The 25,145-nt window shown below is 40.6% G+C and overlaps 1 protein-coding gene across 18 annotated transcripts in view; it reads left to right on the forward strand.

The window, feature by feature from the left end:
- The first annotated feature begins 261 nt into the window (after positions 1-261).
- Positions 262-25,145, forward strand: part of TMEM245 (transmembrane protein 245) — a 106,457-nt gene continuing 81,573 nt past the window's right edge. For 14 of the 18 annotated variants that reach the window (XR_012424480.1, XR_012424479.1, XM_005581117.4 and 11 more), the window contains exons 1-3: positions 262-864; positions 11,488-11,605; positions 13,447-13,548. Coding sequence is in view for 16 of the 18 variants with exons in the window: in XM_005581117.4 (XP_005581174.3) it covers positions 283-864; positions 11,488-11,605; positions 13,447-13,548 (802 nt within the window). In the remaining 2 variants the exon portion in view is untranslated. The remainder of the gene's footprint in view (positions 865-11,487; positions 11,606-13,446; positions 13,549-25,145) is intronic. The other 4 variants (XM_074016877.1, XM_074016875.1, XM_074016876.1 and 1 more) reach the window with 1 other exon arrangement.

Genomic DNA, 25,145 nt, shown 5'->3' on the forward strand with positions numbered 1-25,145 from the left:
CGAATGAGTGAAAGCAGCTTTTTTCCCCCGCCCCCCCCCGCCCCCTCCAGGAAGATGTAGACCCTACAAACTTGTTATCAGGACCGTGCGGAGACCAAGGGGGCGGACGCGTTCTCCCCATTCCCCTTTGGGAGTTGTAGTTTCCTTTAAGCGCTTGGTGGTCCTAAAAAACCAGTGTGGAACTACAACTCCCACAATCCCGCGCGCCTCCCGCCCTGCCTCCCGCCCGCGATTCTCGCCCGGCTCCCATTACCGCCCCTCGGGGGCGGCTGTGGCGGAGGGATGATGGCCGACGGCGGAGGCTCTCCGACGGCGCCCAGCCCGCGGGGCTCTCCCGGGCCGGCGCCACGGGTTCCGCGCGCAGTCGGACCGAGTGGCGGTGGTGGGGAGACCCCGCGGACTGCGGCGCTGGCGCTGCGCTTCGACAAGCCCATCAAGCAGGCCTTCTACAACACCGGGGCCGTGCTGTTCGTGTGCCTGTGCTGCGGCGCCGCGGTGTTGGTCTACTTCATCCTGGAGGCCTTCCTGCGGCCGTTGCTCTGGGCCGTGCTGTGCGGCACTTTCCTGCACCCCTTCAAGAGCTCGCTGACGCGCCTGGGCCGCCACTGGCTGCAGCGCCTGCACCGCGCGCACACGCCCATCGTCCTGGCCGCGCTGCTGCTGCCGCTCTGCTTCATCGACTACGGCGTCGAGGCCCTGGGCGAGCAGGCGTTGCGTCGCCGCCGCCTGCTCCTGCTGCTCGGCGCCGGCGGCCCGCTTCTGTACGGCCTCTACTGCCTCGGCAGCTACCTGGGCGTGCAGGTGCTGCTGTTGCACGCTGCCGCGCTCATCTGCCGCGGGCTTGACTACTTCAGCAGCCTGTGGGTGAGTGAGCGGCAGTCCGCCTTCGCCCCCAGCCCGTGGTCCTGGCGTACTGGGATGCAATCCTGCAGTTCCTCCCCGTGCAGGGGCGACGAGGGGCCACACTTGTGCTGCAGTGACTGTCCGTCTCCGCTTTCCTTCTCACACCTCAGGAATTTGGCGCACATTCTTCCAAAAAGAGGGCGGGCATAATTTGAAATTGCCTCCCTGCTTCCCGCTTTGCCTCAATCCTCGCAGGCCCTTTTAGGGAGATAGTGCCCTGGATTGAGAATCGCTATTCCGCTTTGCAGACAGAGGCCTCAGAGCGTGGCAGTGGGCCTTGGTTTTACTCCTGGTTGGAGAGGGCGGGAGTGCTTCGGCCACCCTCAGTTCTGCGCATCTGAAAGGGACCTTCAGAGATTCTAGGCCAACTTGCCATCCTGCAGATAGGAAAGGTGACCCCTTACCAGGCTGGGGCTACTTAGGGGCAAAGAGGGGTCTGAGTGTCTTAGATTTCTCACAAGTCCTAAAACAAAGCTTGCTTAACTGGCTGGTGCTGCCTCTCGCTCGGTTCAGGTGATTTCTGTATAATTTGTGCAAGGCAGTGGGTGCTGAGCCGCCTGTGCCTCTTCCTCTCCACGATTTACTTTTTGGTAACTACTACTGTTGTGCACGGACTGGTATACCAGAGCAGACCTCCTTCCGCTTGGAGTAAAGCAGCGGACCGCGTGAAGGAGAGAGACGTAGATTTGTGATGCTTGGATTACCCGGAGCTTACTCTTAGAAAATCAGGGAGCTTTCGAATTGGAAGGGATTTCAAAGATAATCTAGTGACACAATTCCTAACTCAGACTATATTGTGGACTAGTTAGTTATCCACATCTTTAACTGGTGACTGTTCAAAACAAGTGGAGATTTAGTGCGTAAGAATGCCACTTGATTCATAAACAGTACCGTTTACAAATTTTGATTCACTACTTTTGTCAGTGAAATAAAGTTCAGTGTACCTTGACATCATTAAGTTGCAAAATACTAATTCCCCTTATCTGTCCAGCAGTGTTGTGGCTTGCCTGAGGTTATTGGCAGAGTGGTGAATGACCCCAAACACCCTTCTTCTCTTGTTCCTTCAATACCACCTCTTGGTTCGTGTTTAAAGTTGATCGAGCATATGTTAGGTACTGGGCTTTGTGAGGGATTTAAAAAAGGACTAAGATACGGGTCCCGTCTTCAAGGTATATGAGCATATTCTAATGGAGATGACAGACATACAGATAAATGCTCATGACTCACCAGTTATGGGCCACAGGCCCAGAGAATGTGATTGGTCCAAAGTCACATTTTGTGGTTCACTTTTACGGAGTGAATCTGTGGTTCACTTTTATGGAGGCCCAGTTCAGTGCTTTTTATCGTTTATCTTGCAGTTTCACAATTCAACTAAGTGGATCGAATACTGCTTATCTAGAAGGCAGAACACTGTGTGCTAAGAAAAATACACTTGGTTATTTTCCTCAAGAAATTCAGTTTTGTAAAAGACACATAGATTCTGCGAACATTTTTGACTGTTGATACTGCTCAAGGAGCTTATCCATCAAACTGTAGGAAATTAGAAAAGAAAGGCCTGCCATATGTAAATAGTATATTTTCATACTAGAGTAAGAAATTGAATACGTGAGTAATTTGGCATGATTATGAGGCATTTCTAGCAGTCTGTCTCAGATACTCAATGGAAAGAGTTGAGCACTTCTAAAGAAACATCCACAGCTCGGAGTATACCTTTGAGTATCTTTTTACTGAAGATAAACCTTCATCTTTGTATTTCATTTGTATGGGTTGTGGATGAGTGGAAGAGAAGTAGGGGCCAACATTGATTAGACCTGGGAGTGGGAGAAGGAAGGTCCAACCAATTAATGATTTTTTAAAAGCTTGAAATTGGCCGGATGCAGTGGCTCATGCCTGTAATCCCAGCACTTTGGGAGGCCAAGGCGGGTGGATCACCTGAGGTCAGGAGTTCAAGACCAGCCTGGCCAACATGGTGAAACCCCATCTCATCAAAAATACAAAAAAAAAAAAAAAATTAGCTGGGTGTCGTGGTGGGCGCCTGTAATCCCAACTATTTGGGAGGCTGAGGCAGAAGAATCACTTGAACCTGGGAGGCAGAGGTTGGAGTGAGCTGAGATTGCACCAGTGCACTCCATCCTGGGGGATAAGCGAAACTCCATTCCCCCCCCCCCCCCCAAAAAAAAACCCTTGAAATTCAGCTGTTTGGCTCAAGTGTTGGGAGCAAGGAAAAAGAGAGAGGGTTAAAAAAAAAAACCGAACAAACTCAACATAATAAGAGTATGAGTTTAGAAGTGAGTAGGGAGTGGTAGAAGGGCTAAATTTGAAAGAGAAGCTTCAGGTTGATAGAGTTTCAGAGAAACAAGGCATGGAGTTGCATTTTGCTCAAGCAGTGTTTAAGGGTGGATAGTTGGTTGGGGTGAAGTATACCTGGGAAGACAAGGAGTCCTTGCTCTCATCCAAAAGTGCTGATTAAGGCCAGGTGGGGTTGTCCACGCCTGTAGTCCCAGCACTGTAGGAGGCCCACACAGGTGAATCACTTGAGGCCAGGAGTTCGAGAAGATCAGCCTGGCCAACATGTTGAAACCCAGTCTCTACTAAAAATACAAAAAGTCAGCCAGGCATGGTGGCTCACGCCTGTGGTCCCAGCTACTCGGGAGGCTGAGGCACGAGAACTGAGGCACTTGAACCCAAGAGGTGGAGGTTGCAGTGAGACGAGATTGTGCCACTACACTCCAGCCTGGGCAACAGCAAGATCCTGTCTCAAAAAAAAAAGTGTTGATTAAAGGCCAGGCACAGTGGCTTAGTGCCTGTAATCCCAGCACTTTGGGAGGCCAGTTGCTTGAGCCCAGGAGTGTGAGACCAGCCTGGGCAACATAGTGAGATCCCCCCGCCCCCGATCTTTTAAAATAAAAAAGAAAGTGCTGATTAAGGCCTGACATGAAGTGAAAGTAGGTTATGTGACTGGGCAGGAGGCCCATTCTGGAACTTTTCCATCCCACAGTTCACAGTGGTTTGGCTTTATGAGCCCAAGCAGGGCTGCCTGGTATAGAACATGGTCTTTATGCTTTCTAGGCTACTTTAACTATGGGCCTGCTGCTGAAGAGCAGTATAGATGAGGGAGGCAGAGAGAATAGTTAACTTTAAGTGAATCCCTGTTTTGATGAACTGACAGTTCATCCATTTAAGATCCAACTTTTAAGCATCTGCCATGTCCCAGGCACTAGATTAGGTTCTTTTACATGGGTGTTACTTCATTCTCACAATGTCCTGTGAGGTAGGAGGGAGGGATTTCATATGTGAGAAAACTAATTCAGAGATTGATCTGTTTATGCTGTCAGTAAATGGCGTTCAATAGACCTAGCAGCAGTTGAAGTACTGCTGTTATCAAAACTGTTTGTAGTAACCTTCAGTAAGGATTTTTAAAAAGTTTTCCCTAATTCATTGTGTTTAATTATTTTTAATATAAATGGATTCTAGGCTGGGTGCGGTGGCTCGCACCTGTAATCCCAGCACTTTGGGAAGCCATGGCAGGTGGATCACCTGAAGTCAGGAGTTTGAGACCAGCCTGGCCAACATGGTGAAACCCTGTCTCTACTAAAAATACAAAAACTAGCTGGGTGTGGTGGTGCATGCCATAATCGCAGCCACTCTAGGCAGGAGAATTGCTTGAAGCTGGGAGGCGGAAGTTGTAATGAACCCAGATTGCACCATTACACTCCAGCCTGGGCGACAGAGCAAGACTCTGTCTCAAAAAAAAAAAAAAAAAAAATGATTCTAGTTACTAGGAAAAAACAGAAGAATATCAGCATTCTACTCATCTAGAAACCTTATTCATCTCTCTTCTTTCTTCTCTTTTATTTTTATACCTGTGCAGTTTTCCAGATCCCATCAGTTTTCCTTTTTAGTGTTCTTGGGACCTATGTTTTTCTTTTTTCTTTTTTTCATTTTGTATATTGAGACAGAGTTTTGCTCTTGTTGCCCAGGCTGGAGTGCAATGGTGTGATCTCGGCTCACTGCAACCTCCACCTCCCGGATTCAAGCAATTCTCTTGCTTCAGCCTCCCGAGTTGCTGGGATTATAGGCACCCACCACCATGCCTGGCTAATTTTTGTATTATTTTTAATAGAGACGGGGTTTCACCATGTTGGCCAGGCTGGTCTTGAACTCTAGACCTCAGGTGATCCACCCGCCTTGGCCTCCCAAAGTGCTGGAATTACAGGCATGAGCCACCGCGCCTGGCCTGGACTTACGTTTTTCTTTGTCACTAGTTTATCCTTCCAGTTCGGTTCCTCTTCATGCCATTTGTAGATTTCTTCAGTCTCCTAGAACTCCATGCTGCTTACAATTGAAAAACTATCATTTATGGGATGAGTAACTCTTTTTCAGCAGTTTTGGATAGGTTAGAAGATTGCACTGACTTAGTAAGTGACTTCAGAACACTTAAAAAAAAAATCAGCTGTTGCACTGGGTTCATATGTTACTCAGTTCTTGGCATCTTCCCATAGTGGAGTTATGCAAGGTAAATTTGAAAAAGCTGATGGTGTGCCCTGCTCCACCATTTCTCTCTGTTGGGGGGCATTCTGATCTTCCTCATTCTGTTAATTTAGACTTGGTGGAAAATTTGAAGACCATTTAGTTTTTGCAGTAATAATAGATTTGTTTTTTTCTGTGGTCTCTGATCCTATTGTTTCCATCTTTTTAAAGAAGCATGAGGTGGAGAGAATAGTGGCTGAAAGATTAAAAAAAAAAAAAAACAAAAAACCTTAAGTTCTAAAGTTGGCTTTGCTAGTAACTAACTTTGTGACCTTGGGCAGACCAGGGCCCTCCTCTGGGACATTCAGTCCCAGTTGTGTAAAGCGAGGGGTTGGCTTGAACAATTTCTAAGATTTCACAATGTTCTATTTTACAGATCACAAGAGGCTCTTCAGCAGTGGACATTAGTCAGCCATTCACTACTGACTCACTTTTAAACACATTTCTGGGTTTGTTTCTGCTTGCCTGGCAGCAAGAAACAAGGAGAGGAAAGTTTCTAATACTTAGTTTTCTCAGTGAAAGACTTTGAATGTAAAAATTGTTGACTCTAAGTTGCCATATAACAAAGAGAATGTTTTTCTCATTAGAATTAAGTGGATAATTGAAGGACCTGAAGCAGTTGCTGCTTGAGGCTATGATTAGGGCTGTGACTCCTTAACTTGGAAGGAGGTTTGTAGTTGTGGTATTTTTTTGCAGGGAGACGGATTTAAGCTCTTGTTGCCCAGGCCGGAGTGCAATGGCGCGCTCTCGGCTCACTGCAACCTCTGCCTCCCAGGTTCAAGTGATTCTTCTGCCTCAGCCTCCCGAGCAGGTGGGATTACAGGCACCTGCCACCATGTCTGGCTAATTTTTTGTATGTTTAGTAGAGATGGGGTTCCACCATGTTGGCCAGACTGGTCTCAAACTCCTAACCTCAGGTGATTGACCTGCCTCGGCCTCCCAAAGTGCTGGGATTACAGGTGTGAGCCTCTGCGCCCAGCCTGTAGTTGTATTCTCTCTAAAAAAAGCTTAAACTGTTCTGCAAAAATGTGTAACAGAAGCAACCAAGTTGTTTTTCCAGTTAATGCCCAGATGACAATAAATGAAACAAAGACAGTTGAAAAGGCAGAGTCTCTAGTTAATGTTTTCTACATTTAATATGTTACTTAACCAGGAAAGTATATGTGGATAATTGTGTGAAATGAAAGGAAAATGTGATTGCCTATTAGTTCCCTTTACTTGAAGTGCTAAGTAAATGTTGCCAAATTTTATGCAGTCTTATGTAGTGTCTAGCACATTGGTGCTATAAAAACGACTATGGAATGTGTATTTTGAAAAGGACATCTCGTTTTGGAGAACATAAATTTGGAAAAATATGCCCTCTTATCTGTAACTGTGGCTCATTGATTTAATGCCTGGAATAAATTCACACTTGAATAGGTTTGCTCAGAGGCTAAACATATATAAAGTTGACTTGTTAACCTCATGTTTCTGTGTTAGTGAAGATTTAAGAATTAAAAAACTCTTAAGGGTTCCTAGACTAGAAATTATGTGTAAAACATGAATGTACAAATCCTTATTTTTGTTATTTTAAAGGATATTTAGTGATTCAAAATGTTGACTCAAGTAAAATGTTTGTTACATTTGAAAAAAACATAAGCAGAATAGAAGTTTATATGATAAAAGTGAATTATCCCTTTTCTTGTTTTTTCCCTGCGAGACGGATTCTTGCTCTGTCACTCAGGCTGGAGTGCAGTGGTGTGATCTTGGCTCACTGTAACCTCCGCCTCTCTGGTTCAAGCAATTCTCCTGCCTCAGCCTCCCGAGTAGCTGGGATTACAGGTGCCCGCCACCGTGCCTGGCTAATTTTTGTATTTTTAGTAGAGGTGGGATTTCACCATGTTGGCCAGACTAGTGTTGAACTCCTGACGTTGTGATCTGCCCATCTTGGTCTCCTAAAGTGCTGGGATTACAGGCGTGAGCCAACGCGCCCGGCCGAATTATCCCTTTTCTCCACCACTAGTCCCACTATTCAGATGTTACTATTGTTAACTGTTTGATGTAAAGGCTCCTAAATTCATTTCTATGCCCATGTGAACATACAAAGTAGAAGGTTTTGGTTTTTTGTTTTTTAAAACAAAGATGAGATAACATACAGTTCTGTACTTTGCTCTTTCATTTATCATTGTACTGTGGATATCTTTCCTTGTTAGCACTTAGAGATACACGTCTTTCTTTCTTTCTTTTTTTTTTTTTTTTTTTTGAGATGGAGTTTTGTTCTTGCTGTCCAGGCTGGAGTGCAATGGTGCAATCTCGGCTCACTATAACCTCCACCTCCTGGGTTCACGTGATTCTCCTGCCTCAGCCTCCCGAGTAGCCAGGATTACAGGCACATGTCACCACACCTGGCTAATTTTTGTATTTTTAGTAGAGACAGGGTTTCTCCACATTGGCCAGGCTGATCTTGAACTCCTGACTTCATGTGATCTGCCCGCCTCAGCCTCCCAAAGTGCAAGGATTACAGGTGTGAGCCACCGCGCCTGGCCACTTCTTTCTTTTTAATACTGCTACAGTATAAATCTTTTTCCCCCCGGATTTCTAAAACACTTTTAGAAAATGTTTTTAACAGATTTTCTTAGCTCTGAATTTGTATTAGAATACTTTGATAAACATTTTTAACCATTGGTAATTGTATAATCATAATGGGCTTAATATAAACTCTAAAGTGTTTTTATAAATGGCCCGTACCTCTTAAACTGATATTACTTCTGCGAATCTTTTCTGAGGAAACACTTCAAAATACTGGAAAAAAATCCAGAAGCCAAAAGAATTTCCTAAAAGTTAAAAATACTTCTTTTTCTGTTTATAAAGATACTACATAACCTTAGTAGAAAATTAAGTACCTGTAAAAAAAAAACATAAGCAAATTACTCCTTGAAGTCCAACCATGTAGAGATAATATTTTAAAATATTTTTTGTTTAGTATGTTTTCACCATTATAAATTTACAGACGAATAAACTGACATTGTAGCACTGCATATTGATGTCCATCATACTGTTGAAAGTCTGAGTAATTACTCAATTTTTGGAGATAGCATTATTTAAATAGTTCCCTATAAAATACCTAAGTTGTTTTCAATTTTTTATATTGTAAATGGCAACAGTGAATATTTTTATATCTGCCTGCACAGTGTGCTTCTGTAAAACACTCCTAAAAGTAGAATTGGGGAGTATATTTTAAAATGGTTATTTTAAACTGGAATGGGGTAATCTGGGAGTTTCAGGTTGATAGATGAAAATACATGCTTCTTGTTAGATCATAAATTTCTCTTAAAAAATCTGAAGTATGCAGTCTCTTATTTTTTCTCTCCCTGCAAATGATATTAATTCCTTATGCATACAGATAAGAAACAAAAACTTATTGGAGGTACTGTATATATTGTGACCTCCAGTTCAGCTTCTTATTAAGGGTAGTACTTACTTTGTCATCTCTGGTTGACGTTTGCTTAAACACTTTTAGTGATGATTATTCCATTTTGGATAGCTGATTCCTTCTCTTTTCTAAGCAAAACTTTTTTTTCCCCCAGCTACATTTATATATCGCGTTGTGATTTCTATTTCCTTTCCAAGGCTGAATTTTATTGTGTGGTTTGGTGTGCAAAATTAATTGAAACAATCACTTTCCCTGATATGAGTATTGTACTTTCAGAAATAAGTGCTTCTACTAGTCATATGCTGACTCACACTGAACTGAAAAGTGGTTTAGATGTTCTCTTTCGATTCCATACTTGTACAGTTGAGTTTTGAACCTCAAAGCAGAACTTTGCATTTCTTTTCATATAATTTAATCTTATCTGGATTAGCCCATTGTTCTGGCTTCAGGATATCTTTTTGCATCATGATATGTTATCTCAGTGTTTATTGACAACTCAGTTTTGTGTAACTGATTTGTGTAAAATCAGTTTTTTAGATTATTGTGCCTCTAGTCTTTCATCTAAGTGACTGACATATGTTTAATAGGGTGGGGCTAACTGACGTACCTCTGAAGACTATCCATTTACTGAAATTTTTTCTTTTAACTTTCAACAAGTTGTAGTTATCAAAATTGACTATTTTAATTTTCCCTTGTGAAAATCTGAGCAGCTTTTGTTTATCTTTGGTATTCTAGCACCACACTTCTTTCTCCTTATGGTTAGAAAAGTGCACTCTGGAGCCAAATTCCTGGGTTCTAAACCTGCCTCTGTCATTTATTAGCTTTGTGGCCTTGGGCAAGTCACTTCTCTGAAATTTGAGTTTCTTTCATGTGTAAAATGAGGATCATAATAGTACTTATTTTGTGGGGTTATGAGGATCAAATGAGTTAGTATATATAAAGCATTAGAATAGGGCCTGGCACATAGGACTGTTATATAAGTGTACTATTATTGTACTCAGATTTTTTTCTACGCTCTACCATCAGATCTCAAATTCTTTGAATTCCCAGGGTTAATTGGTCTGGTCCAGCAAGACTGGACTTTTTGAAGCAGCTGTAGTCTCACTTCCCATGTCCTCATATTTTTGAGCTTCAGAGCTCTTTAATATTTCATCTGATAGAGTTACTTGAAGAAGATATTTTAATGTCCTTTTTATTATAAAATAATTAGTGCTTATTAAAGGCAATTTGGAAAATACAGAAAAAAGTGAAAGGAAGAACAAAATCTTACCACCCAAATACAGCCACTAACTTCTTAGTACATTTTCTTTTCCTCCCACCATATAGTAGATGTAATCACATCATATACATTCTTTGTATTTTACTTCTAACTTAGTATGATATTGGGAATTTTAAAACTGTATAGTCTTTGTTTTTAAGAAGTGATTTTAATGGTTGCATAACATTTTATTGAGTAAGTCATAATCGTTTCCCAGTTGTTGACCTTTTAGGTAATCACTTTTTCCACTGTTCTGAATCATACTCTGATAAGCTTCTTTATATTTAAAGCTTTTTCAGAATTTATCATTATTTAGTAAGGATAAAGTCTGAAAGTTGAATTCTGAGGTTAGAAGCTATAAACATTTTTAAGATGTGAAGATTATTTTTATTGACAGATTTGACCAAAATAATGTAGGAGATAGTTTTTTTCTGTCTTTTTTAGTAATCCCATCAGTTCTTTTTTCTTCATGCTCTGAATTACATAGCTTGAAGTTTCTTTTTGTCTTAATGTGCTTTTTTTTTTTTGGCAAGATTCGTGTCAAACTTGAATTTTAGCTTCTTGGTCTTATGTTAATTAAGTTCTTTGTGCTCAGATGTGTTCTGGATTATGTATTCCCTGTGTTTTATAAATGTTCTATTAAAATATGAGTTTCTGTGTAGGCTATACTGGTTTCTTTTGATGCTTCTTAAGCTCTAGAGTCATTTAACTTTAGTATAGAAAGAACTGAGGAGGGTATCCTGGCTGATTCTTCTGTTCTGAAATCCTGCTGTTTGTTCCTCTAATAATATTTTTTTTCAGGCACACTTCTTCAGCTGGTACATCATAATTCTGGATTAGGTTCTAATCATCTGTTGCCTAGATTATTTCAGCAGGGTCACACTTCAGCTGGCTGCTTTCTAACTTTTACGGAGTTATTTTCCTAGTAACAAACATATTTTATAAGCTGCAATAGAATCTTAACCTGATTCTTTTTGGAAAGCTTTCCTTTTCTTGTTTTTTTTTCTTTCCATTTCTTTTCTAAACATTGATTAACAGAGAAAACTAGGAATTCCACAAGATTAGACTCTTAATTTAAATCCATGGTTTATGCTTTGTATATTTTATCTCAAACATTTTATGTATAAGATGGTTTTTGAGCTATGTATCTTTTGTTAAACAACTATTTAATATCACTACGTGAGATTTCAAATGCCTAATGTTTCAAAACTTAGATTCTCTAAACGAGGAGAACCTAGGCACGTTTCTTTGGCGCCATCAACCTTTATCTTTTCTGTGCTATGTCCAGAGCCCTCCTGCTGTATAGACACAGATTTTATATAATTCTATGTTCATTTTCATGTGTATAGATTTTACAGCCGTGTCTTTATTTCATTTATTTAAGATCTGGACGTTGGTGGTTGGCTATGTGTTGACTGTTTCATTCAAGTGGAATGCAAGCACTGAACGCTACTTGAGAGCAGTTTCAATTCCTATCTGGATTATATTGCTTTTTCATTTAGGTGGGTTCCTTCTTTTTTTTTTTTTTTTTTTTTTTTTTTTTTTTTTTAAAGTCTGGCCTAAGGTCTGCAGAGGCTGACTGTGAATGGAAGTGATTTTTTTGTAGTGTTATATGTTGCATTTAAAATTCTTTAATCTTTAGAAAATGTTATGCTTTAATCTTTCATTAAATTTTAATGAAAATGATGTGCTTTAAAATGTCTTTAATTATGTTCATTTTCCAAAAGGTCCTTTTAAAAGTCAATACATCTTAAAAAGTAGAGCACCCTTGGATTTTCATATCATTTCTGAGTGTCATACTTAAGGGAGGATATAGATAAGCAGTCAACGATAGGAAGTCCTCAGAATCATGTGTGAGAACCAGTTAAAGGAACTAGAGATGTTTACTCTGGATAAGAGGAGGGAACTGGGGGTCTAGGGTAGAAAGGAGATAGAGGTAAGGAGGATATAAGACATGAAAGCGTATTTCTAATATTTGAAGGACTGTCCTGTGAAAGAGTGCTTTAAACAGATCTCTAACCATGAGGGAGAGATGTCAAGAGTCGTGAGTAGCTTCAGAGAGACAAATCTCTTTTCCACATAAGGATGTTTGATGTCAGAGCTGCTCAGAGTAATGGGTTCCCTGTCATGTTAGCTGGGTGGCTGACTGCTCAGATGTTGATTTTTCAGTGTGGTATTTATGGTTGAGACTTTCATCTCCCAAGTTTGAGCCCGTGGAAACATTAAGTTCTAATTTAACAACACAATTCAGTAACCCAGAGCAGTGGGTAGCCTTAGTTTCTAGAACTACTACTTATTGTTAAAAATAAAATAAAAAACAGCTATGTCTCTGTCTTTGTTTGATGTCAAACAAAGCATTATTCTCTAGCTTTGTTGAGTTGGAATGATAGAGGAATTTATCTCCTAGATCCTATATGTCAGATATGACTCATTTTGAACTTGAGGAAGGCAGAGGAAGGAGGCAGGCAGGCAGGGATGTTTATGAGGTTTTAGGTGGACTCAGGGAAATGGTTATGGCTAGAGACCTGTTTCTTGGTGACTTGTAAACATTTTTTTTTTTTTTTGACACGGAGTCTCACTCCATCGCCCAGGCTGCAGTGCAGTAGTGTGATCTTGTCTCACTGCAGCCTCCAGCTCCTGGGTTCAAGCAATTCTCCTGCCTCAGCCTCCCAAATAGCTGGGATTACAGGCACGTACCACCACGCCTGGCTAATTTTTTTTTGTATTTTTAGTAGAGACATGATTTTACTATGCTGGCCAGGCTGGTCTCGAACTCTTGACCTCAAATGAGCCCACCTGCCTGGGCCCCCACAAAGTGCTGAGATTACGGATGTGAGCCACTGCATGTGGCCAACTTGTAAACATTTTTGCATTATACACTGAGGAGGAGACATTGACTCTTTTGCTGTGCTCTTTTGGGCCATTCTCTTTCTTGAGAGAGAAAGTTCACACCCGGTGGTATTTTCAAGAAACCAAGTCAGACTTTATGACTTTGAGATCTATGCCTAATTCTGGTCATTCTGGGGTGAAGTAGGTGATTTGAGTTCGGGATGGTTTTAGACCCTTGATATGCATTACAATAGACTGTCTTTAAACCACATTAAAGGTAGGCTGCATATACCCTATCCCTTTGACCAGGGGCCTCTGAGAACAGGGATGAACTTAATTTTGGGAAACCTTGAAGTTTAATCTATCTAATGGACTTAAAAAATTTTTTTTGCCTGATAAGTAATTCTGTAATTAACATATATACCAGATTGTTCTGTCAAACTACAAAATTCGGTTTTGTAAAAACAAGTACTATGTTTTTATTTCACTAAAAATGTTAATTCTTAATTTGCAGCATCCCTCGCTGGCTCATGGAGAATTCCAGTATTCTTGGTTATTGTTTTCCTGATGTCTGTGGGCACCCTGTATGAAAAACAGAATGGAAAAGAGTCTTCTGGTAAGAAATAGGGCGTTCTATTAGTATTACTCTTTGAAGCATTTTGGAGAGTAGCTTTTTAAACAATGCTATGATGAAATAACTTTTAATTTATTTAAAAACCTATGATGGTTTCTGAATGGAAAATAAATCGTTTAAAATGTTTTAGGTTGTTAGACCATGCTTTGTTTTGGTATTATTTTATTGAGGCATATATAACTTAAAATTAATCATAAGCCATTGTATTTTAATTTTATTAAAATATCTTATTTTTATAAAATAAAATATTTTTATTTTATTTTTATAAAATAAAATATTTTTATTTTATTTTTATAAAATAAAATATTTTTATTTTATTTTTTAGTGATGGGGTCTTGCTGTGTTGCCCAGGCTGGAGTGCAGTGGCACAATGATAGCTCACTGTAACCTTGAACTCCTGGGCTCAGGGGTTTTCCAACCTCAGCCTCCCAAGTAGCAAGGGCTACCAGTGCAGTAACCATTTAAAAATGGCATACAGGCTGGGTGCAGTGGCTCACGTCTGTAATCCCAGCACTTTGGGAGGCTGAGGTGGGCAGATCACGAGGTTTGAGACCAGCCTGGCCAATATGGGGAAACCCCATCTCTACTAAAAATACAACAATTAGCTGGGCATGGTAGTGTGTGCCTGTAGTCCCAGCTACTTGGGAGACTGAGGCAGAAGAATTGCTTGAACCTGGGAGGTGGAGGTTGCAGTGAGCCAAGATCGTGCCAGTGTACTCTAGCCTGGCGACAGAGTGAGACACTGTCTCAAAAAAAAAAAAAACAAGGCATACAATATATCACCATGTTGTGCAACCACGACCTCTATCTAGCTCCAAGACATTTTCATCACCTCAGAAAGAAACCCTGTACATATATCAGTACTTCATTCCTTTTTATGGCTGAATCATATTCCATGGTAAGAGTATACCACATTTTGTTTATCTGCTTGTCAGTTGATGGATATTTGAGTTATTTCTACCATTTGGCTATTGTGAATAGTGCCTCTGTGAACGTTTGTGTGCAAGTATTTATTTGAATACACGTTTTCAGTTCTTTTGAATATTTACCTATGAGTAGAATTACTGGGTCATATGGTAATTCTGTGTTTAATTTTTTAAGGAACTGCCAAACTATTTTCCATAGCAGATGTACCATTCAAATTTCTACCAGCAATGTATCAGGATTCTAATTTCTCTGCATCCTTGTCGACATCTATTATTTTTCACTTTTTGATAATGGCCAGTCTAGTGGGTATGAAGTGGTATCTCGTTGTTTTCATTTGCATTTCCCTAATAACTAATGATGTTGAGCATCTTTTCATTTGCTTTTTGGCCATTTGTTTCTCTTCTTTGGAGAAATGTTTATTCAGATTCTTTCCCCTTTAAAAAATATTAAATTGTTTGCCTTGTTGCTTGTTGTTTCATTTTAAGAATTCTTTATATAGCTACTAGACCCTTATCAAATATATGATTTGTAAATATTTCATTGGTGGGTTATATTTTTACTCTCTTGATAGTCCGTCTGTTTTGATGCACAGAAATTTTTTTGATGAAGTCCAATTTATTTTTTCTTTTATTGCTTGTGTTTTTGGTGTCATCTGAAAAACAATTGCCAAATCTACGGTTGGTGAATACTTACCCTTAAGTTTCCTTTTAAGAATTTTATACTTTTATCTCTTATATGTAGGTCATTGATCCGTTTTGAAATAATTTTTGTACATTAAGTGAGGTAAGGGTCCAACCTCATTCTTTTGCCTGCATATATTCAGTTCTCTCAGCACTGTTTGTTGAAGATGGCCTTGGCACCCTTGTCAGAAATCAATTGACCATATATGTATGGGTTTATTTCTGCCCTTTGTGTTGTGTTTCACTGATCTATATGTCTATCCTTATGTCAGTTAACACATTCTTTTGATTACTGTAGTTTCGAAATTCAGAAGCATGAATCCTCCAAATTTATTCTTCTTTTTCAAAATTGTTTTGACTATTTTTTGGTCCCTTGCATTTCCATATTTAAGATCAGCTTTTCTGTTTTTACAGAAAAGCCTGTTGGGATTTTGATAGGGATTGCATTCAATCTAGAGATCACTTGGGAAAGCATTGCCATCTTTACAATATAAAAAAACAAAACCACAAAAACCTTACAATTTATGAGCATGGGATGCATTTCCATTTATTTCATTACACTTTAATTTTTCAGCAGTTTTTTTTTTTAAATTTTAAATTTTATTTTTTGTGGCTGCATAGTAGGTGTATATATTTATGGGGTACATGGGATGTTTTGACACAGGCATGTAATGTCTAATAATCACATCAAGTAAAATGGAGTACCCATCTCCTCAAGTATTTATCCCTTGCTATAAACAATCCAATTATACTCTTTGTTATTTTAAAATATACAATTAAATTATTGACTACAGTCAATAATTGTTTTGCTATCAAATACTAGGTCTTATTCTTTTTAATTTTTTTGTTTTTTTGAGATGGAGTCTCGCTCTATTGGCCAGGCTGGAGTGTAATGGCACGATCTCAGCTCACTGCAGCCTCTACCTCCCAGGTTCAAGCGATTCTCCTGCCTCACCCTCAGATTGTGCTATCAAATACTAGGTCTTATTCTTTATTTTTTTTTTTGAGATGGGGTCTCGCTCTGTTGGCCAGGCTGGGGTGCAATGGCATGATCTCAGCTCTTTTCAGCCTCCACCTCCCGGGTTCAAGTGATTCTCCTGCCTCAGCCTCCTGAGTAGCTGGGATTACAGGCACCCACCATTATGCCTGGCTAATATTTGTATTGTTGTAGAGATGGGGTTTCACCACGTTGGCCAGGCTGGTCTTGAACTCCTGATCTCAGGTGGTCCGCCTGCCTTGGCCTCCCAAAGTGCTGGGATTACAGGCATGAGCCACCGTGCCCTGTCCATTCTTTTTAATTTTTTTGGTACCTATTAATAACCACTTCCAGCTTCCCCTTACCCTCCCACTATGCTTCCCAGCCTCTGGTAACCATCCTCTGCTCTCTATCTCTGAGTTCAATTGTTTTGATTTTTAGATCCCACAAATAAGTGATAACATTAGATGTTTGTCTTTCTGTGCCTAGTTTATTTCACTTAGCTTATATGGCCTCCAGTTCCATCCATGTTGTTACAAATGACAGGATCTCATTCTGTTTTTTTTGGCTGAATAGTACTCCATTGTGTATAAGTACCACATGTTCTTTATCCATTTATCTGTTGATGGATACTTAGGTTTCTTCCAAATTGTGGCTATTGTGAACAGTGCTGCAATGAACATAGGAGTCAGCAGTGTTTTGAAGTTTTCTTTGTATATGTCTTGCACCTTTAATTTATTCCTTATTCTTTTTGATACTATCATGTGGAATTGTTTTCTTAATTTTCTTTTTGGATGGTTTATTGCCGCTGGGTAGAAATAAAACAGATTTTTTGCTTGTTGATCTTGAATCCTTCAGCTCTGCTCAATTTATTAGCTTCAGTAGTTCTTTGGTATATTCTTTAGGATTTTGCATATATAAGGTCAGTCATCTACAATAGGGATAGTTTGACTTCTTCCTTTCTAATTTGCATGCCTGTAATTTATTTTTCTTGCCAGATTGCTCTGGTTGGAATTTCTAGTACAAAGTTGAATAGACCATGTGCTTTTAAAGATTAGTTTTGAGGTACCCTGGCTGTGAGTGACCTATATCTGGAAATAGTTTGTTAAAGGTAGAGGTCTCTAAGGAGTTGAAAGTGGGGAGGTTGTCAGGATATAGTAGTGGTCCTCAAATCATCAGACCAGACTTCTGGTTACCCAGCCGTGTGGAAGCAGCTGTGACTGGAGAGGTAAGTCTGAACACAAAGCTTCTGTAGTTGACCAATACTTTGCTCCTTGCTTCTTTCTGATGGCTGTAATAAACTCCAAGAGCAGATTACTAGCTGCAGTATGTTTTAAAAAGAATTAATTTCTCAGATAATATGTGTGTTGCAGTAAAGCGAGGAAATACAGAGAAACAAAAGGAAGAAACTAAAAATCACTCAAAATCTCACCGTCTACAGATTATACCAAAATGTTAACTAATAGTTATTTTGCCTTCAGACTTTTAAAAGCACACAAAAAACTAGATTACAGTGAACATTCTCTTTTCTAACCCACATTTTAAACTTAATTATGTCATGATCAACTTTCTGTGTCAATGAATACACTTATACAGCGTTATTTTTAACGTCTTCATTTTATTCTAATCATGAGGCTGTTTGTGGCACTCTGGTGTGTTTGTACAGGTACCTTGCAAAAGTTTTAAAAAATTAATTTGCTTTTTATTATTTTATTTGATAAATGAGTAATATCTAGCAATTGTAAGCCATATTTTTATTTATAAATATATATTTAGAATTTTAAAATACCTGAAGCAAAGTAACCTTAACTACATATCTCTCTCACAGTGGAAAATAGGGAGGATTTTATTTTATTTTATTTTATATTTTGGTGTCTAAGTTTTCTTTGTTCAGCCTGTCTTTCTGGTTATAATCTGTTAAACTTTGTGGTTATATATCTGCCTAGTGGAAGTAAATTTCCTGTTTTGGCAACTGTTGTAGAAAGCTTGGCAGTTTCGACTTGTTTCTCTGGTTAGTTTTATCTCCTGTGTTTTCGTTCACCTAATAGCAAGTGACTCAGACAGCTCTGCTTACCCTTTACCCCTTACCCCAGAATGGTTTCCCCTTTTGACTACTTTTGTCCAGGGCCAAGTAAGTAATTATTATAAAAATATAAGTAATTCAGGTCTAAACCAAAGGTTGCAATTCTGTTTTCTCTATGGTGTAAATTCTAGTCATCTGATGACGTCAGCCTAGAAAACTGTAAGGATAAGACTTCTAAGACCAATTTTTGAGCAAGGGGAAAAAGGAGACCATGGTCGATGATGATTACCAGCCGTAAACTTAGAATAGTGATATGCTGATATGCAAGCCAGATTGCTGTTATTTGTATTACCGGCTATGACAAGGAAGGAAATCACAGACACACAGAATAAATGTTGAGTACAGATTTGGAATCTTGGTTTTATTTGTTTTCTTTTACTCTCATTTCAACCTGCGTCAAGGTAGGTGATTACTGATCTAGAATCCCTTTCTGGACTTCTAGTCTAAATAATCCTCATCATAAAATAAATCTTTTAAATATTTTTTTTTTTCTAAATTTTTGAGTATTTTTTTCTTCTTGCCCCTAAGAACATTGTTTCTGTTTAAGTATCAGAACTCAAATCATCTGGTGTGTAATGGGACAGCCCTTCTCTTATACTTACAGTTTCCTGCTGTAGATGTCACTGTAATATAGGTAGGTACGGGAATGCTTTAGTATACTGCCACGACAATGTGTGCATCTGCTCTTTCCTTGTCATTTCCAATGTCCCGTTGTGTCACTTGCTCTTGTTTTCCAGTCACTTGTGTGAGTATCCTTCTGTGTGTCTTCTGAGCTTTGAAGGTTTTGTGCTGTAGAAACTTTCGTGATCTGTGGTTCACTAGACTCACAGAATTAGTCCTGGATTTCATCAGAATTCAAAGCCTGAATTTGGTTCCTAGACCCAGAATACTCTTCTATTTATTATTCATATTTTTGTTTTTAGAGACTGACACTCGCTCTGTTGCCCAGGCTGGAGTGCAGTGGTGTGACCATAGCTCACTGCAGCTTGAACTCCTGGGCTCAAGCAGTGCTCTCACCTCAGCCTCAGAAAACTCTTCTTGTGAATCATTGCTGAGTTAGTTTCAGTGGTTCCTTCTCAACCCAAGGGTCTTACTCAGTGGTTTCCTCTTAGACCTGAGAAGTTCTAACATAGTATTTCCCAAAAGCTTAAGATAATAAGGGAAGAATATTTAAGTGCCTGTCATGAGCCAAGAACTTTTTTTTTTTTTTTTTTTCCCTGAGACGGAGTCTCGCTCTGTCACCCAGGCTGGAGTGCAGTGGCCGGATCTCAGCTCACTGCAAGCTCCACCTCCTGGGTTCACGCCATTCTCCTGCCTCAGCCTCCTGAGTAGCTGGGACTACAGGCGCCCGCCACCTCACCTGGCTAGTTTTTTGTATTTTTTAGTAGAGACGGGGTTTCACTGTGTTAGCCAGGATGGTCTTGATCTTGTGACCTCATGATCCGCCCGTCTCAGCCTCCCAAAGTGCTGGGATTACAGGCTTGAGCCACCGCGCCTGGCCGCCAAGAACTTTTAAGTGCTTTTAAATGTGCTATCTTTTTAAATCCACAAGCAAACAAAACAGAACCCATACAAATAAATCTTTGTAAAATAGATGGTATCTTCATTTACAGATGAAGATACTTCTAGAGATTAACTGACTAGCCTGCAGTCACACAGGTGACTAGTGGAGCTAAGATTTAAACTTAGGTCCTTGGCCAGGCATAATGGCTCATGCTATAATTCCAGTATTTTATGAGGCCAAGGCAGGAGGATTGCTTTAGCCCAGGAGTTCAAGACTAGCCTGGCCTGGGAAAGATAGTGAGACCCTGTCTCTACAGAAAATAAATAAATAAAAATAAAATAAAATAAAAATCAGCTGGGTGTGGTAGTGTGCATCTATAGTCCCAGCTACTGGGAGGGCTGAAGCTGGAGGATTGTTTGAGCCCAGGTCAAGGCTGCAGTGAGTAGTAATCATGCCACTGTATTCCAGCCTGGGCTACAGAGGTGAGACCCTGTCTTAAAAGTAATAATAATGATAATAAATAAACGTAGGTTCTTGACCCTAAGCCCAGTGTTCTTTCCCCTCCCCAGGCTCTTTGAGTAAGTGTCAGTCATCCTGAAAAAGTATTGACTACTCATCCTTCTTGCGTCAGTTGTGGTTGTCAGCTCCTTCAGTTTTCCATATTGGTCCTGTTGACTTAACTACATGACCTAGCTTCCTTGCCTCCTAGATCCCAGAAACCTTACTTAGTAGAAACCTTATGTCTTAGTCTGTTTTGTGCTGCTGTGACAGAGTAACACAGACTTGGTAACTTGCAATGAACAGAAATTTATTGGCTTACAGTTCTGGAGGCTGAGAAGTCCACTGTCAAGGTGCTGGCATCTGGTGAGAGTCTTCTTGCTGTGTCATCACGTGGTACAAGGGCAAGCAAGAGAGGACTGGGGCTGAACTCACCTGTTTGTAATGACATTAATCCTACCCATGAGGACTGAGCCCTGATGGCCTAATCACCTCTTAAAGGTCCTACCTATTAATAATTGTGATAATGACAACTAAATTTAACACAAGTTTTGGAGGACAAACACTCAAACCATGGCACCTGGAATCCACCTTCAGTATGTTCCCTTGGCGTCTGAGGAAAGAGGGACACTAGCATCGTTATCTCCTATAAGCAAGGCTGTGTTAGACTCTTAAAAAATGCTCAATTTTTTTTAAGCAGTCTAGTGAGATTGGTGTTATACTTATTTTACAAATGAAGAAACTTAGGCTCAGAGAGCCATTTTTTCTGAGTATAAGAAATTTCTTCAAAAGTTAGTGAAACAAGCATCAGATATATCTATAATAGCCTGGGTACCCAGCCTGAGAAGTACCAGCGAGTACTGCTGAGTGCTGTTCCTCCTGGCATTGGTAATTGTTTGTAAATGACTAGAAATGTCTTTGCAGAGACAAATCCTGATAGTTGCCTTACTTGTTTTGGGATAGCATGAGATATGAACAAGTTTGGTTCAGTCAAGCCCAAATTGGAAAAAGGGAGCAAACCAAATGTTTTACTGTTCCCCTCCCACTCCCCAGTTCTGATAGTGCAAGTTAAACAGGCCTAGAGAAAAGTCTACTGGTCCATCTGCAGGCCCTTGTGACGTGATACTAGAAACCATTGAGAGGGAGTTGTATTTTCCACATTAGTAATGGAAACAGAAGCCTTCTTCAAAGGGAACTTTGCAGGCTGGGGAGGTTTTATTTAGTTGGTATGCAGTGCCTCCTTCCAATAAGCATGTTTGGATGTATTTCTGTTAACTGCTGCTATATCTGTGAAAAAGAATGGAGTGGATCAAGAAGTATCTCCTTATTTAGACTGGCTTTAAAGTATATTTACCAATGCTTGTTAAAAAGGTTAGTCTGTTCATCATTGAGTTGCTGTATTGACAGATACTATCTGACCTGAGGTCTCTTTCTTGTGTGCCGGACTCTTTGAGTTTCTGTCCCCTGGTGCTAGGCTGCTAATGTCAGTAGCATGCTTGCTTGGATTTGTGTAGATCCCTGTTATTTGGCTTCTGCTTAACGCTGGCCCTGTCTCTGGGTAGATTGATACCTGAAACCTTGGATGCTCTTTCCTTTTTTTTTTTTTTTTCGGTCCTTGAGTCCCAAGATTATGTTCCCTTGTTTTTGTGCCTATTTTTAGCTGTGGCTTTTAAATCTAATACCATTCTAATACCACAACTTGGCCAAGAGTCTCAGTCCTGGCATTCTTCTGTTAGGTTTATCATCTCCCTGCCTGGACTGTTGTTTTTTGGGTTTTTTTGGACTCTGGTTCCAGGCCAATTCCTTGAGGTTTTTGAAGTGCTGAAGGGTATCACTAAGACAGAAGTCATTAAAGTACAGATCTGTTGGATAAAAGCAGTTTGCCAAATCTTGTATTCATAATTTTCAAATACTTTGTTGATTTTCTGTATGTGCTACTCCTTTCATGCTTTTGTGAAGTTTGAGGTGCTCGAAAAATTTGCTGAGTCATTTGTGTATTAACTAGAAAAATATTGCAGCTTCCATTGATGTAGCTAAGCTTTATTGCATATTTACTGCATATTTTAGTGCCATTAGCAAGTTGGAGAGTTATTCCTTAAGCCACAGTTTTGAAGATTTAATTGATTGGTTTTAGCTTTTTCTTGAATCTTTCAGTGCCTACTCTATAGATACAAGATACTTTGCTTAGCTTTGTGGGGAGATCTAAAAATATCTACTAAGGGAAAATAGATGGCTATAATATAAAGTAGAAAGGGGAGGAGAGGTGCAAAGAAATACTATAGAAGTGTTAGTGGCTTCTACTTCTAGTTTATACTGTCAAAGCCAATAGATTGATATTGATGATGATGATAGCTAACATTTATTGAGTACTTCCTACATACCCAGCGTTGTTCTAAACTTTATTTATTTATTTATTTTTCGACATGGAGTCTTGCTCTGTCGCCCCGGCTGAAGTGCAGTGGTGCCGTCTTGGCTCGCTGAAGTGTCTGCCTCCCGGGTTCAAGTGATTTCCTGCCTCAGCCCCAAGAAGCTGGGATTACAGGCGCATGCCACCACACCCAGCTAATTCTTTTGTATTTTTAATAGAGATGGGGTTTCACCATGTTGGCCAGGCAGGTCTAGAACTCTTGGCCTCGGTTGATCTACCTGCCTTAAGCCTCCTAAAGTACTAGGATTACAGGTGTGAGCCACTGTGCCCAGCCATCATTCTATATGTATTGTTTCACTTCATTGTCACATTAGATACAAATTTATGTAAGCCTCATTTTTACACATGAGGAGACTGGGACATCTTGATGTTAACTAACTCGCCTATAGCCATCTAGGTAGTAAGAATAGACCTGGGATTTGAACCTGGGGAGTCTTCTTTCCTCACCTGTGCTTCCAGCCACTGAATCGTGCTGCTTCCTCATAGTAAATGTGAGACCTTTCGTGCCCGGATCCCAGCTTCCCTCTGCGTTCTTATGCTACTCTGCTGTTCTCATTCACACTATCTTCCAGCCTGATTGAACTTCCTAGAGTTCTTTGAAGAGGACACTCTGCTTTTGCTTGCCTTTGTGTCTTCACACCTGCTTTTTTGTCTTCCTGAAACACTTTTCTCCCCCTGCCCTCTAAGACACCAGTCTCTCAGGAGCTTCCTTTCCGAGGTAGAACTGTTCTGTCTTCTTTATCTAGCTCACTTTTGTTAAAATGGATTTAAAGGATGGCATCTTTCAATATTCTTGTCAGACAGCTCCTTTGGAAACCTTTCCCAGACCTCCCCGCATGGGTTTGATTTCTAAACTACTCCCTAACAGTTTACACTTACTTTACATTAGCTCTTAAGTATCAGACTGAATTTGAGACCAGGGTCTTAGTTTCTTATATCAGCATATAGCCTATTCGCCTATTTGGTGAGTGAATGCTTAGTAGGCATTTAGAAATGTAAGTTAAAATGCAGCTGAACTGAAAGTCCATTATTTGAAGAGTTATCCAATGATCTTGTTATTTTGCAAAAACCATCAAGGGACTTAATTTTCTTTTTCTTTTTCTTTCTTTTTTTTTTTTTTTTTTGGAGATGGAGTCTTGCTCTGTCGCCCAGGCTGGAGTGCAGTGGCGTGATCTTGGCTTACTGCAACCTCCACCTCCTGGTTTTGCGCCACTCTCCTGCCTCAGCCTCCTGAGTAGCTGGGACTACAGGCGCCCGCCACCACGCCCGGCTAATTTTTTGTATTTTTAGTAGAGGCGGGGTTTCATCATGTTAGCCAGGATGGTCTTGATCTCCTGACCTTGTGATCCGCCCGCCTCGACCTCCCAAAGTGCTGGGATTACAGGCGTGAGCCACCACGCCCGGCCAGGGACTTACTTTTCTTTTTTTTCTTTTTTTTTTTTTTTGAGACGGAGTCTCACGCTGTTGGCCAGGCTGGAGTGCAGTGGCGCGATCTCGGCTCACTGCAAGCTCCGCCTCCCGGGTTCCCGCCATTCTCCTGCCTCAGCCTCCTGAGTAGCTGGGACTACAGGCGCCCGCCACGGCGCCCGGCTAATTTTTTGTATTTTTAGTAGAGACGGGGTTTCACTGTGGTCTCGATCTCCTGACCTTGTGATCCGCCCGCCTCGGCCTCCCAAAGTGCTGGGATTACAGGCTTGAGCCACCGTGCCTGGCCGGGACTTACTTTTCTTACAGTGTCTCTAGATGAGTGACGAAGAGTGACCACTTAATTAAATTACTCTTGAAGAGGCCAGTTTAGTAATTCAAGACCCTTGACTAGTCTGTAATCTTATGTAAGAGAGAATTCTTAATTTTTAAAATTTTTGACCTGAAGGTCTTTGTTTTTGTTTTTCCTTTTTCTACTGTATTGTCCCAGGCCATGAGGTGTTCCCAAACTTTGCTCTTGAGTGGGGCCTAAAAGATCCCCCCTGGGTGTACTGCTGCGAAGCTAAGTCTTGCCCCATCTCTGGTATAGGTCAGTTTGTTTGTGGAACTTTTTTCTTTTTTTTTTGTGAGACAGTCTCACTCTGTCACCCAGGCAGAGTGCTGTGGTCTGATTTTGGCTCACTGGCGTGATATCAGCTGAATGATGTGATCTCAGCTCAGTGACGTGATCTAGGCTCACTGCAACCCCTGCCTCCCGGGTTCAAGCGATTCTCCTGCCTCAGCCTCTTGAGTAACTGGGATTACAGGCATGCGCCACCATGCCCAGCTAATTTTTGTATTTTTAGTAGAGACGGGGTTTCAGCGTGTTGGCCAGGCTGGTCTCGAACTCCTGACCTCAGGTGATCTGTCCACCTTGGCCTCCCAAAGTGCTGGGATTACAGGCATGAGCCACTGCACCCAGCCTGTTTGTGGAACTTCTATCTGAAAGTCTAAAAATAACTCTAATATGCCAAAAATCTTCATCCAGTTCTGCTACATGTTCTCTATCTAACCATAGT

The sequence above is a fragment of the Macaca fascicularis genome, chromosome 15 (assembly GCF_037993035.2).
Source record: "Macaca fascicularis isolate 582-1 chromosome 15, T2T-MFA8v1.1".
Lineage (NCBI taxonomy): Eukaryota > Metazoa > Chordata > Mammalia > Primates > Cercopithecidae > Macaca > Macaca fascicularis.